This window comes from Loxodonta africana, chromosome 24 (assembly GCF_030014295.1).
Source record: "Loxodonta africana isolate mLoxAfr1 chromosome 24, mLoxAfr1.hap2, whole genome shotgun sequence".
Lineage (NCBI taxonomy): Eukaryota > Metazoa > Chordata > Mammalia > Proboscidea > Elephantidae > Loxodonta > Loxodonta africana.
In genome coordinates this window covers 12,823,653-12,838,732 of record NC_087365.1, presented here as the reverse complement: position 1 = coordinate 12,838,732, position 15,080 = coordinate 12,823,653, and the positions used below count along the sequence as shown (strand labels likewise).

General features: G+C 39.0%; 1 protein-coding gene across 1 annotated transcript in view; it reads left to right on the top strand.

The window, feature by feature from the left end:
• Positions 1–15,080, top strand: part of LOC100656502 (mono-ADP ribosylhydrolase 2) — a 92,170-nt gene that overhangs the window by 27,586 nt on the left and 49,504 nt on the right. The window contains exons 2-3 of the mRNA XM_064276464.1: positions 553–621; positions 6,331–6,344. Coding sequence (XP_064132534.1) covers positions 553–621; positions 6,331–6,344 — 83 coding nt within the window. The remainder of the gene's footprint in view (positions 1–552; positions 622–6,330; positions 6,345–15,080) is intronic.

Sequence of the window (15,080 nt, the reverse complement as noted above, 5' to 3'; positions counted from 1 at the left end):
TAGTCCCCTTCCTGTGCTTGGGCGACATGACACCTCCAAATTTCTTCTGGTGCCTTCTTCCGAGTGGTCCCTTCTCCTGTGCCTCCATGCTAACAGCCTTCTGACATGCTCCCTGCAGTTTGACAGGCTGGCATCAGGGAACAGAATTGTTCTGCTAAGAAAACCAAACTTTAAAAACACACACATAAAAGCATTGTGTAGCAACTTGCAAGGATATGCTTTCTTTCCCAATCTAATCCCAAGAAAAATAATGTGAAGTTCTTTGAGAGCTGAGGAAGAAGAAAAATGGCAAAGTGTAGTGCCAATAAATAGTATTTTGTATCAAAAAATAATTTGTAGTCCATTGGGTTCTGCCTTAACTGAAGGTTTCTGTTTCATTAGTTATAAAAGAGAACAAACTACTAACCCCTTCAAAGGCCATTCAGTGTATTACAGCATGAAAATGAGGCTTATGTTGATTTTGGTGGCAATGCAAGGGTGACCTGGTGGGCAGGGAAGCCCCAGCTTAACAGTATTATCTCTAAGGCAGTGTTTCTTCTCTCTGCTTTATAGATGGTATCAGCACTGCCACTGTGCCCAGCCCTGCTTCAGAAGAAGCACTTGAAGTCTGTAAAGATGAAGGTATGAGGTTACTTACTACCTTTAAAAATCACAGACTCTTAAAAGAAAGCCATTTGGGTTTGGTTTTTATGGCAAAATAATGCAGGAAACAAATCTAACTATTTTCTTTAAGCTTTTCTATTTCAAACACAATCAAATATCTCACCCACTCTGCTTTATTCCATATCGCTCCTTTTCATAACTTACATGTACATTTACATTTGTTCCTCTGAAGAGTAACTATGAAATAAGACAGTAATCAGAGAAATCTTGTTTAGAGATGGTATTTAATTGAATCACTAGAATTAGCTGGTTCTACCATTTATGTTGCTTTTACCATTTATAGCTACTTACCAGGAATCAGTTCAGCAGAATGGTATTTGGGGACCACCTACTAGAGAGTTCCATTACCCAAGACATAACAAGAAAGAAGAAGTGTTCGAAAGGCATCTTTAGAAACATATCCTTGGCAAGAGCATCATTCCTCATTCTGTGGACAGTTACCAGGAGAAAATGTTGCTGACCCAGATGTCCCCAGAAGAAAAATATAAAAGAAACATTTTACTTTTCAGGAGAAAATTCAAAGGAAAAATATTAAGAACATTGCTTTGAGGGTTGTAGAGCTTAAAAAGACATTAAAGAAAAATAAAATAGTCCTTCCTTTTCTTTCCATCTCAATTAAGTGGCAAGTCTTCGCAAAAAGGTGTTAATATTTTAGATAGTATTTTAGCTGTCATTGGTGGCAGGCTAGATTTTTGTATTTGTATAAATGGACATCTTGTAAACCATGCAACATACTTGAAACTTTTGGAAAAATATATTGAAAGTATTCAGTTTGAAGTGATACACAAATAGGTTTATGCTTGCTATGATATTTGCTATTTCTTGAACTGGTGTTTAGATAATCAAAGTAGACTTGGAATTTTAATGCTCCATTATTTGCATCATTAATTCAACTTTACATTGCCTGGTAAATTGGTTTTTCTAAACAGTGTGTTCTGTGTAGTGGGGGTAGTTGCTTAAGAGTATGAGCTCTGGGACCAGCTAAGGTTTAAATCCTGACTCTGCCACTCACAATTTATGTCAACTTCGACAAGGAATTCAAGTAATTAACTAGGAATTAGCAAGTAATGATGAGTAGTAATGAAGCACTCTTAGTGCTTCAGATTTCTCCTCTGTAAAATGGGAATAATAATAATATTCACCTCATAGAATACAAAAATATATGTAAATTATTTAGACTGGTTATCTGGCACATGTGCAGATTGGGTTCTCCAGAAGACAGACTCTGAGTTAGAGATTAGGGAGCAGACATTTATTAATAAGGGATCTTGAAAAAACATGTGTGAAAGGAAAAGGTTAAGGAGAAAGAACTGGGTAAAGGGAGTAGTTGAGCTGCAATGCATTCTCAAATGAAGCCTCAGATGATACTACAAAGGTCTGAATATGACAGGACACTTCCCATCTGTGCCAGATGGGATAGGAGAGCCTGGTGATTAAAATCCTCCATTGATAAGCCATTTGACACCAGCTGCCCCGAGAGGGGGGTGAGGTCTTGGGAGAGACAACTCCACTGATGCAATCCTGGAAGCTGGAGATGGATGAGGACAGTCTAGTATGCAGCTAGGAGAATAAGTTCTTTATTCTTGAAGGGGGTTCTGAGTGGCCCAACACAACATCCACCCAGAGGCAGATCAACCAGAAAGCAAGGTATGCACAGACTTACAGTAAGCAAGGTCAGTATGGGCTTAATTGTGTTATCTTACTAAACTGTAGTGTACAATTTCACATGGGTTTCACTACATCTTTGGCATTTCTAACAAGATCACGTGACAGAATTTTCAAGATCAATGACTTCTTCATTTCAAATATCTTTTTTCAACAACATAAATGGTGACTATACATGTGGACCTCTCCTCATGGAAATATACTGACTACATCTGTGGAAAGAGACAACGGAAACATCCAGTACAATCAGTCAGAACAAGGCCAAGGGCCGACTGAGGAAAGGACCATCTATTGCTCATATACAAGTTCATGTAGAAGCTGAAGAAAATTAGAACAGGTCCACAAGAACCAAAGTATGACCTTGAGTATATCCCACCAAAAGATGGTCTCAATTTAGAGGCCAGCTCAAGAATAGATTTGATGCATTGTCACCAATGACTGAAGACCAGACAAGTTGTGGAATGACAACAAGGACATCACACACAAAGAAAGTAAGAGGTCATTAAAAAGACAGGGAAGAAAGAAAAGACTAAAATGGATGTCAGAAGAGAATCTGAAACTTGCTCTTGAATGTAGAGTAGCTAAAGCAAAAGGAAGAAATGATGAAGTAAAATAGCTGAACAGAAGATTTCAAAGGGCAGCTTGAGAAGACAAAGTAAAGTATTATAATGAAATGTGCAAAGACCTGGAGATAGAAAACCAAAAGGAAAGAACATGCTTGGCATTTCTTGAGCTGAAAGAACTTATGAAAAATTGAAGGCTCGAGTTACAAAATTGAAAGATTTTACAGGGAAAATACTAAATGACACAGGAAGCATAAAAAGCAGATGGAAGGAGGAGGGGCCAAGATGGCAGTGATACCTCTTACAACAAAGACCCGAAAAAAAAAGTGAAATGATTATATTTATGACAAGCTAGTAGACTTGAACATCAAAGGCAAAGTTAGAAAATGGACTGAGCAGCAGGGGGAGGGAGAAACACTTCAGAAGCAGAGAGGAGTTGCTAGACATGAATCGCTGGGAACCCTCAGGCACCATTCTCTGAAAAGACTGCAGTGGGCTGGTGGTAGCATTTTGCCTCAGTTTCCTCAGTGAGAAACAGCCAGCTCCACAGCCTATTCACACCTGTGGAACCAGAGAAAAATGGCGCTCTCAGGAAAAGATAAGTACTTGTGTATTTTGCTGTGCCCCCAGCCCCCAAGCTAGGTGCAGTGTCTGTTGATTTACCTCGGCCTGAGATAGGCCTTTGCCGAGTGCTCTGAGCCATTCTACCAGCCTTGGAGAAGGAATAAATTCACAACCAGGGAAAAAGATAATCTCCTAGCTCCACTAACCTGGGGAGCTCAGGACAGAGCTCAGGAATAAACGGTCTGTGGACTTTGAATATCTTTCCCCCCTGCATGAGAATAGGCCCTTCTTGGCAAACTGCAACTGTTTCAGCTGTGCGGTGGAGAGGTGGGTGTTTGATATTTGAAACCTTTTTACCTATTAAACAGGGTCCTCACCTACCCACATCAGGGGCCTAAGGACTGGTGGCTCCACTCAAGTCATCTAGTCACCCATGACAGGGGCACAAAGATAACTGGTGCCTCCCAGTCCTTCCAACCGAAAGTATTGGGTGCCCATGGTCCATCTGCAGAACCTACCCACCTGTGTGCTGTAGGAAACAGGGATGCTCTTTCTTCACAGACACTCGAGGGATGGTTGTCAGCACCCTGCCTTGTTCAGAGTGTGATCCCCTGCTGCAAACAGATACTGGAACCTACAACAATCACCCCTGCCCCTCTAAGACTGTAGGACAGAGCCTGTACAAGCACTTGATGACCAGCTACCTGGATACCTGAGCTGAATCCGTACAAGAAAAGTGAATGGACTCCTAGGCTGATATACCTGAAAAGAGCTCTAGCCATCTGGTGACAGGACATTAGAGCCTCAAAGTGAAAATAATCAAGCTAACTCACTCAAAAAACCTATTTGAGCAAAAGCTGGTCCTTTGAAAAAATTAACAAAATTGAGAAACCATTGGCCAAACTGACAAAACAAAAACAGGAAAGGAAGTAAATAACCCTATTAAGAAATGAGATGGGCGATATTACAAAAGACCCAACTGACATTAAAAGAATCATATTGGACTACTACAAAAAATTGTACTCTAACAAATTTGAAAACCTAGAAGAAATGGACGAATTCCTAGAAACACAATACCTAACTGAACTAACACAAACAGAGGTTAAAAAAAAAAAAAGGTAGAACAACTAAATAGACCCATAACAAAAGAACAGATTGAAAAGGTAAAAAAAAAAAAAAAAAAAAACTCCCCCCAGAAAAAGCCCTGGTCCAGATGGCTTCACTGCAGAATTCTACCGAACTTTCAAAGAAGAGTTAACACCACTACTACTAAAGGTATTTCAGAGCATAAAAAGGACAGAATACTCCCACACTCATTCTATGAAGCCAGCAAATCCCTGATACCAAAACCAGGTGAAGACACCAAAAAAAAAGAAAAGAAAATTACAGACCCATATCCCTCATGAACTTAAAGTGCAAAAATCCTCAACAAAATTCTAGTCAATAGAATTCAACAATGTGTCAAAAAAAAATTCACCAGGACCAAATGGGATTCATACCAGGTATACAGGGATGGTTAAACACTAGAAAATCAATTAATGTAATCCGCCCTATAAATAAAACAAAAGATAGGAACCACATGATTTTATCAATTGATGCAGAGAAGACATTTGACAAAGTTCAACACCGATTCATGATAAAAACTCTTAGCAAAATAGGAATAGAAGGAAAATTCCTCAACATAATAAAGGACATTTATACAAAGCCAACGACCAACGTCATCCTAAATGGAGAGAGTCTGAAAGCATTCCCCCTGAGATCAGGAACCAGACAAACATGCCTTTTATCACCACTCTTATTCAACATTGTACTGGAGGTTCTAGCAAAAGTAATTAGGCTAGACAAAGAAAGGGCATCCAGATTGGTAAGGAAGAAGTAGAAGTATCTCTGTTTGCAGATGACATGACCTTATACACAGAAAACCCTAAAGAATCCTCAAGAGAACTACTGAAACTAATAGTAGAGCTCAGCAAAGTATCGGTATACAAGATAAACATGAAAATCATTTGGATTCCTCTACACCAATAAAAAGAAGGTCGAGGAGGAAATCACCAAATCAATACCATTTACAGTAGCCCCCAAGAAGATAAAATACTTAGGAATAAATCTTAGGAGAGACGTAAAAGACCTGTACAAAGAAAACCACAAGATACTACTGCAAGAAACCATACGTGGAAAAACATACCTTGCTATATAAGTGGAAAACATACCTTGCTCATGGATAGGAAGATGTAACATTGTAAAAATATCTATTCTACCAAAAGCAACCTATAGATACAATGCCATTCTGATTCAAATAATTCCAATGACAACTTTCAGTGAGATAGAGAAACAAATCACCAACTTCATATGGAAGGGAAAGAGGCCCAGGATAAGTAAAGCATTACTGAAAAAGAAGAACAAAGTGGGAGGCCTCACTGTACCTGATTTTAGAACCTATTGTACCACCACAGTAGTCAAAACAGCCTGGTACTGGTACAACAACAGATACATAGGCCAATGGAACAGAATTGATAATGCAGACATTATCATTATCATCCACATATGAGCAGCTGATATTTGACAAAGGCCCGAAGTCAGTTAAATGGGGTAAAGACAGTCTCTTTAACAAATGGTACTGGCATAACTGGATATCCATCTGTAAAAAAAATGAAGCAAGACCCATACCTCACACCATGCGCAAAAACCAACTCAAAATGACTCAAAGAGCTAAATATAAAATCTAAAACAATAAAGATCTTAGAAGAAAAAATAAGGACAAAACTAGGAGCCCTAATACATGGCTTAAACATTATACGGAACATTACTAACAAGGCAGAAGAGAAACCAGATAACTGGGAGCTCCTAAAAATTGAACACCTATGCTCATCCGAAGACTTCACCAAAAGAGTAAAAAGATTACCTACAGGCTGGGAAAAGGTTTTTAGCTATGACATTTCCGATCAGCATCTGATCTCTAAAATTTACATGATACTGCAAAAACTCAACTGCAAAAAGACAACTCAATTAAAAAATGGGCAAAGGATGCAAACAGACATTTCACTCAAGAAGACATTCAGGTAGCTAACAGATACATGAGGAAATGCTCACAATCATTAGCCATTAGAGAAATGCAAATCAAAACTACCGAGAGATTCCATCTCACTCCAACAAGGCTGGCATTAATCCAAAAAACACAAAATAATGAATGTTGGAGAGGTTATAGAGAGACTGGAACACTTTTACACCACTAGTGCGAATGTAAAATGGTACAACCACTTTGGAAATTGATTTGGCACTTCCTTAAAAAACCAGAAGTAGAACAACCATAAAAAAAAAAAAAAAAAAAACCCTCGGAATATATCCTAGAGAAATAAGAGCCTTTACACTAACAGATATATGCACACCCATGTTCATTGAAGCACTGTTTTACAATAGCAAAAAGATGGAAGCAACCAAGGCGCCCATCAACAGATGAATAGATAAATAAATTGTGGTATATTCACACAGTGGAATACTATGCCTCGATAAAGAACAACGATGAATCTGTTAAACATTTCATAACATGGAGGAATCTGGAAGGCATTATGCTGAGTGAAATTAGTCAGTTGCAAAAGGACAAATATTGTATAAGATCACTATTATAAGAACTCAATAAAAGGTTTAAACACAGAAGAAAACATTCTTTGATGGTTATGAGGGTGAGGAGGGAGGGAGAGGGGTATTCAACTAAATAGTAGACAAGAATTATTTTAGGTGAAGGGAAGGTCAACACAAAACACAGGGGAAGTCGGCACAATTGGACTAAACCAAAAGCTAAGGAATATTCTGAATACAACCAAACAATTAGAGGGACAGAGTATTGGGGGCAGGGGTCTGGGGACCATGGTTTCAGGGGACGTCTAAGTCAATTGGCATAATAAAATCCATTAAGAAAACATTCTGCATCCCACTTTGGAGAGTGGTGTCTGGGGTCTTAAATGCTAGCAAGTGGCCATCTAAGATTCATCAATTGGTCTCAACCCACCTGGGCCAAAGGAGAACAAAGAACACCAAAGGCGCAAGGTAATTATGAGCCCAAGAGACAGAAAGGGCCACATAAAACAGAGACTACATCCGCCTGAGATCAGAAGAACTAGATGGTGCCTGGCTACAACCGATGACTGCCCTGACAGGGAACACAACAGAGAACCCCTGAGGGAGCAGGAGAGCAGTGGGATGCAGACCTCAAGTTCTCCTGAAAAGATCAGACTTAATGGTCTGACTGAGACTGGATGGACCCCTGAGGTCATTGTCCCTGGACCTTCTGTTAGCCCAGGACAGGAACCATTCCTAAAGCCAACCCTTCAGACGGGGATCGAACTGCTCTATGAGATAGAAAATGATACTGGTGAAGAGTGAGCTTCTTGGATCAAGTATACACATGAGACTATGTGGGCAGCTCCTGTCTGGAGAGGAGATGAGAGGGCAGAGGGGGTCAGAAGCTGGCTGAATGGACAAGAAAATAGAGGGTGGAGAGAATGAGTATGCTGTCTTATTAGGGGGAGAGCAACTGGGAGTATATAGCAAGGTGTATACAAATTTTTGCATGACAGACTGATTTGATTTGTAAACTTTCACTGAAAGCACAATAAAAATTAAAAAAAAAAATCAAAGATGTTAACAACAACAACAAAAAGCAGATGGAAGCAATGAACAGAGTCACTGTACCAAAAAGAATTGGTTGACATTCAAACATTTCAGGAGGTAGCTAAAGATCAAGAACTGATGGTACTGAAGGAAGAAGCCCAAGCTGAACTGAAGGCATTAATGAAAAACAAATCTCCAGGAACTGATGGAATACCATTCGAAATGTTTCAACAAACGATGCTGCATTGGAAGTGCTCACTTGTCCATGCCATTGCCATTGAGTCAATTCCGTCTCATAGCGACCCTATAGAACAGAGTAGAACTGCCCCATAGAGTTTCCAAGGAGCGGCTGGTGGATTTGAACTGCCAAACTTTTGCTTAGCAACTGAACTCTTAACCAGTGCACCACCAGGGCTCCAACGACTGGAAGAGGTTCATATGTGTACCCATTCCAAAGAAAGATAATCCAGCAGACTGCAGAAATTTATCAAACAATGTCATTAATATCACACACAAGTAAAATTTTGCTGAAGATCATTCAAAAGCTGTTGCAGCAGTACATCAAAAGAGAACTGACAGAAATTCAAGCCTAACTGAGAAGAGGATGTGGAACAAGGGATATCATTGCTGCTGTCAGACAGATCCTGGCTGAAAGCAGAGAATACCAGAAAGATATTTACCTGTGTTTTATTGACTACGCAAAAGCATTCAACTGTGTGCATCATAACAAATTACGGATAACATTATGAAGAATGGGAATTCCAGAACACTTAATTGTGCTCATGAGGAACCAATACTTAGACCAAGAGGCAGTCTTTCCAACAGAACAAGGGAATATCGCATGTTTTAAAGTCAGGAAAAGTGTGTGTCAGGGTTATATCCCTTTACCATACTTATTCAATCTGTATCCTGAGCAAATAATCTGAGAAGTTGGCTATCTGAAGAAGAATGGGGCATCAGGATTGGAGGAAGATTAATTAGCAACCTGTGTTATGCAGATAACATAACCTTGCTTGCTTAAAGTAGACAAAGTATTTATTGATGGATTACACTTCAACATAAAGAAAACAAAAATTCTCACAACTGGACCAATAAGCAACATCATGATAAGTGAAGGAAATATTGAAGTTGTCAAGGATTTCATTTTACTTGGATCCAAAATCACCGTCCATGGAAGCAGCAGTCAAGAAATCAATGTATTGCATTGGGCACACCAGCTGCAAAAGATCTCTTTAAAGTGTTGAAAACCCAAGATGTCACTTTAAGGACTAAGGTATGGCTGACCCAAGCCATGGTGTTTTCAGTGGCCTTATATCCATGCGAAAGCTGGACAATGAATAAGGAAGACTGAAGAAGAATAGATGCTTTTGAATTATAGTGTTGGCAAAGAATATTAAATATACCACAGGCTGTCATAAGAACAAACCCATCTTGGAAGAAATACAGCCAGAATGACCAGTAGAAGAGAGGTTAGCGAGACTCTGTCTTACATAATTTGGACATGTTGTCAGGATGGACCAGTCCCTGGAGAAGAGCATCATGCTTGGTAGAGTGGAAGGTTAGCAAAAAAAGAAAGACCCTCAAGGAGATGGATTGACCCAGTGGCTGCAACAACGGGCTCAAGCATAACAATGATTGTGAGGATGGCACAGCACCTGTTGTACCTAGGGTCGCCATGAGTTGGAATCAACTGGACAGCACCTAACAAAGACAACAGCAAGTTCCCAGGAAGTTATACATAAGAATCACCTGGGGAACCTTGTTAAAATGTAGATTCTGATTTAGTATATCTGGGGGTGGGAATGCAAATTCTCAGCAAGGAACTTGTTAGAAACGCAAATCCTTAGCAAAGGGTTCAAACCAGAACTGGTTCGAAGCCCTGGATTTTTTCTGTTTCTTTGTTGTTCGGTTTGGAGATATTATGCCTATACAGGTATACTTTGTGGCATTTCTTGTTGCTTTTTGGATCTCATACCATTAATTGCTCATGCTAGGATCTATTCTTGGAGTTCTTTTAGGAATCTTTTTAAATAAAACTTTTCATGGTGGTAAATCCAATGAGGGGTTCTGTCATGTATCACAAATGCAGTTCCCTCATAAGACTAAAATTGTTAATATCCATTTACCCTTTTTCTTTGGGGAAAATAATTGTTTCGAGATCTATATTAGCATGCAATCCAGAGTCAACTAAAAATAGAACATATTGAATATGATTTTTGCCTTTTCCTTCTGAAATACATGCACAGAAGAATACTGTTTTTATTGATCAGTTCAAAGCTTAGACCAAATGTCTAATGCTTATGGAAATGCCATTTTGACTGACGGATACGTAGTTTAGAATGAAAAAATAGATTACTTGCCATTGAAATCCTCCAAGATTGAAGTCAGGTTGAGGTTAAGATGCAGTCATAAATGTTGAGGATTCATTTCAAATATTCTCTATTATCAGATTCTTTAGAGAAATATCTCTTGCAGGTGACATCTGTGCTATTTACAAGCTCTGCATTACAAGATCACTTATAGAAATGCTTATCATACCCTACAGTGTTAAGAGGCAGAACATTTTTGCTGCTTGAAAGTCCTGAAGGAGTCCTTGCTCTTTTTTGCCTTTGTTTGGGGTCTTTGATCCTGACCCAGCATCTTCTTCTTGGGATTTGGAGCCCTGGTGGTGCAGTGGTTAAGAGCTATGGGTAACTGAAAGGTCAGCAGTTCGAATCCACCAGACATTCCCCAGAAACCATACAGGGCAGTTCTACTCTGTCCTGTAGATTGCTATGAGTCGCAATCAACTTGACAGCAATGAGTTTGGTTTTTGGTAATCCTGTGGAGTGGCTTTTTTTTTTTTTTTCTTTCCTGTATAATTTCACCATGAGTCGGAATCAACTCGATGGCAGTGGGTTTTTGGTTTATATAATTTTCAGGGATTTTTTTAGATTCCCATAGTTACATACAGCTTTGCTTGTTAGTTGGCTGGCTTTACGTTTGTCACAACTTTGGTTTCCACAGGAAATTCCTAAAGTTCTAGAGTGCAAGTATTGAAAACAAGCAAACAAAAAATGAGCTGGTTAATATTACTTTGTTTAGGAGATAAATATATCAAAAACTGTTCTGTGAAGATTCTTAAGATGAAATGTCATAACCTGGGGTATCTTCCACGCCAACGATTTCGTTCAAATTTTCTACACATATTTTTCACGGGGAACCAAGAACAGATGTTTGTCGCCAACCTACTCCATGTAACCACTAACAGGACAAGCTATTAGCAGGAGGAGATACAACTGATTGGCTTATGGATCAAGAGCTAGATTGCAATCTACAGGCTACAGACACCTTTTCCCAAAGACTCGGTACAGCCGTTGGTGGGCAGGAGTTGAGCTGCGAGGACGTGATGTGCGTAGGAGGAAGAATGCTGATGAATAATTCATCCATGCAAGGTATAAGCCAAGGATGCTGCAACCAGGACTGAATTGAAAGTATTGCCAAGGTAAAGCTGGCCTGGGAAAATGCCTGTGGGTTGATAGGAGTTCTGAGATTATTTGTAAAATAGGTCAAGTACTTATCTACTGAGGGATTTCTCCCTCTACAGGTAAAAATACCCTAGTTTTGATCTAATAAGGGCTTTTACTTTAAAGCCTTAAAAAGCAATCCAGAAGTACAAATGTTAAGGCTATTTAAGGTAGCAAATATACAGGCAATCAGATAAATGGGGACATAAAAACACAATGGCAAAATTCATTTTGGGAATATGAAGTGCTGTGGTTGAAACTGCTGCAAAGTTGTTAGGATGATTGTTTTTATTTAAGACACAGTTAATCTCTAAGTCAAAGAAAACACTGTTCTGGTTGTCTCAACACACAGCCAAGGGCAAAGCACCTTACTGGGGCGGGGGGCGGGGGGAGCTGTTTAAACACACCCTGATGCTCCTACCTTATTTAATCAGTAATCAGTACCTACTTTGAATTTAGGAGCACCAGTGGTGAAGTAGTTAAGTGGTGGTGAAGTGGTTAAGTGCTTGGCTGCTGACTGAAGGGTTGGCATTTCCAAGCCAGCTGCTCCACAGGAGACAACGTGGTGGTCAGCTTCCGTAAAGATTTACAGCCTTGAAAACCCTATGGGGCAGTTCTACTCTGTCCTGTAGGGTTGATATGCATCAGAATCAACTCGATGCCAATGGGTTTTGGAATCTTAATGTCCAGTAGACCAGGTCATATGCTCATTAATATTTTAAGCAAATTGATTAATACACAGGTGCACACCCAAGCTTGCATTCCTTTGGTGCACTGTGTAAATCATGTCATTCCTGTTTGGTATTTATGAAATAAGATATCATCTGGCAAAGGATTTCTTAACCTGTCAATTTGTCATACAGTGATAGATTGCTTCTTTCTTTTATTCTAGAAGCGATGTCACTAGTGTTTCAAATACCAGCAGATTTACTTTGGTAGACGGGTTTCAGCAGAGTTTCTAGGCTAAGACTAGGAAGAAAGACCTGGCAATCTACTTCCAAAAATTAGCCAATGAAAACCTTACAGGTCAAGAGCATCATCTGACTCACTTGCTTTGGACACGTCGTGAGAAGGGATCAATTGCTAGAGGAGGATATCATGTTTGGTGAAGTAGAGGGCCAATGAGGGCATGGGAGACCCTGGGTGAGATGGGTTGGCATAATGGTGGAGTCAAACGTGCTGGCAATTGTGAAGATGATACAGGACCAGCAATACTTCCAGGGATGTGGGGTAGGTGAGCATTAAATAACAGTTCATCATGGCAAGCCTGGGCGAATGGTGTTGGTTCAAAATGACTCTGAGCATTTTTTCTCTTCCTTGCCTAAGTCACTGAGGAAAGAGAAACAAAATATTGGGCCGTCCATGAAATTAGGCTTCTCTAGTGTAATTTTTCTTAAACTTTTTTCTATTCCTGGTGTCAACCATCCCACCACTTAGCGTTCTCATCTCCTTACCCACCAAAGGCGACATAAAGCTGTCCTCAGTTCAGGCTTTGCATTTGATACAGTGTCTGAATACACTTTAGTACACCTGAGTTATCACTCTTGGAATTTAGAACTCTGAAGTATGCTCTCAGGAAGTTCAATGAAGGGAAAATAAGATATATGGAGAGTCTCCTGTGCTCAATGCTTTGCATTTATATATAATGGGTTCTGCATTTCACGGAAGGGTAACCTGAGCCTCAGAGACAGAAAGATGTGCATAGGGGCTGGGGCTGGGAATAGGGAACTCCATTATTAGTGTTAACTCCCACTTAAATGAGCCTACATTATCATCAAAAAAGTAGCTTTTCATTTTTAATATAATAGTTATTTTTCTGCTTATAAGAATACCGTATTTTGTGCCAATAACATGCGCCTTCTATGTTTGTGAGCCAACCGCTCCCTTCGCCTGCAAGATTTTCATAAGCATGGTTATGCCAATTGTTTTTTTTACATGTCGCCATAAGAAAAAATTAGTACAGCTCACTTACGAAAATACCTCGCAGGAGAAGGGAATGGCTGGCAATCAAATGTAGAAGGTGCACACTGTATAAAAATATAGTATATAAAAATATAGTATATATCTATTGTAAAATATTTTAAATGCAGAAAATATTTAAAATATAAGAATACAATAATTTTCTCTTTAAGGATTAAACTCTAAAAAATATATTTTATTCTTTCTTTCTTCCAGTTAATAGTATATCATAAATATTTCCCCCATGTCTCTAAATAGTCCTCCAAGACATGATTTTTATTGGAGGCATAATATTTCATGGTGTGGTTGTCCCACAAGTTACATAACAGTGATCTAATGTTAGATTATTTAGTTTTATAGAGTTTTCTCTCCACTATAAATAATACAGAAATTCAACGCATGCATTTTAGATAAATCCTTGTGTTAGATAAATTCTATGATCAGTTCCCCAGGATAAATTCCTAAAAGTTGATTTACTAGGTAAAAGGTTAAAACATTTTTACTGCTTACATTAATTTTCTTACTTTAAAAGTAATGTGTGTTTATTCTAGGAAAAAACAGAGGAATAAAAAAATAAATGAAAATATCACCCATAATCTCAGTTCCCAGAAATCAGCATATGTAACATGCTGATATATAAGCTTCCTGCTCTTTTTCTAGGCTTCCGTATACATATATGTATACATATATGTATAAAAAAATACATACATATATATGGAGTTTTTCTTTAGGGCATTCTGAACTGCACACCAGTTTGAAAATTGTCTTTTAACTTTAACAATAGATTGTGAAATTCTTCCCATGCCTTTTGATAACCTGTTGTTGTTAGGTGCCATTCAGTCATCTCTGATTCATGGCAACACTACATGTAACAGAGTGAAACTTTGCCCTATCCTGTGCTATTCTCACAATAGTAGATCTGTTTGGGCCCATTATTGCAACCACTGTGTCAATCCACCTCTTTGAGGGTCTTCCTCTTTTTCACTGACACTCCACTTTACCAAGCTTAATATCTTTCTCCAGGGATTGGTCCCTCCTAATAACATGTCCAAAGTAAGTTAGACAAAATCTGACCATCATCACTACTAAGGAACATTCTGGCTGTACTTCCTCCAAGACTGATTTGCTCATACTTCTGGAAGCCAATGGTACACTCAATATTTGTCACCAACACCATAAATCAAATGCATCAATTCTTCTTTGGTCTCCCTTTTTCATTGTCAAACTTTCCCATGCATGTTAAGCAATTGAAAATCCCATGGCTTGGGTCAGGCATACCTTAGTCATCAAAGTGACATCTTTGCTTTTGAACACGTTAAAGAGGTCTTTTGCAGCAGATTTGCCCAATGCAATGCATCGTTTGATTTCTTGACCTGCTGCTTCCATGGACATTGATTGTTGATACAAATAAAATGAAATCCTTGACAACCTCAATATTTTGTCTGATTATCATGACGTTGCTTACTTGTCCAGTTCTGAGATTTTTGTTTTCTTTATGTTGGGGTGTAATCCATACTGAAAGCTGTGGTCTTTGATCTTCATCAGTAAGTGC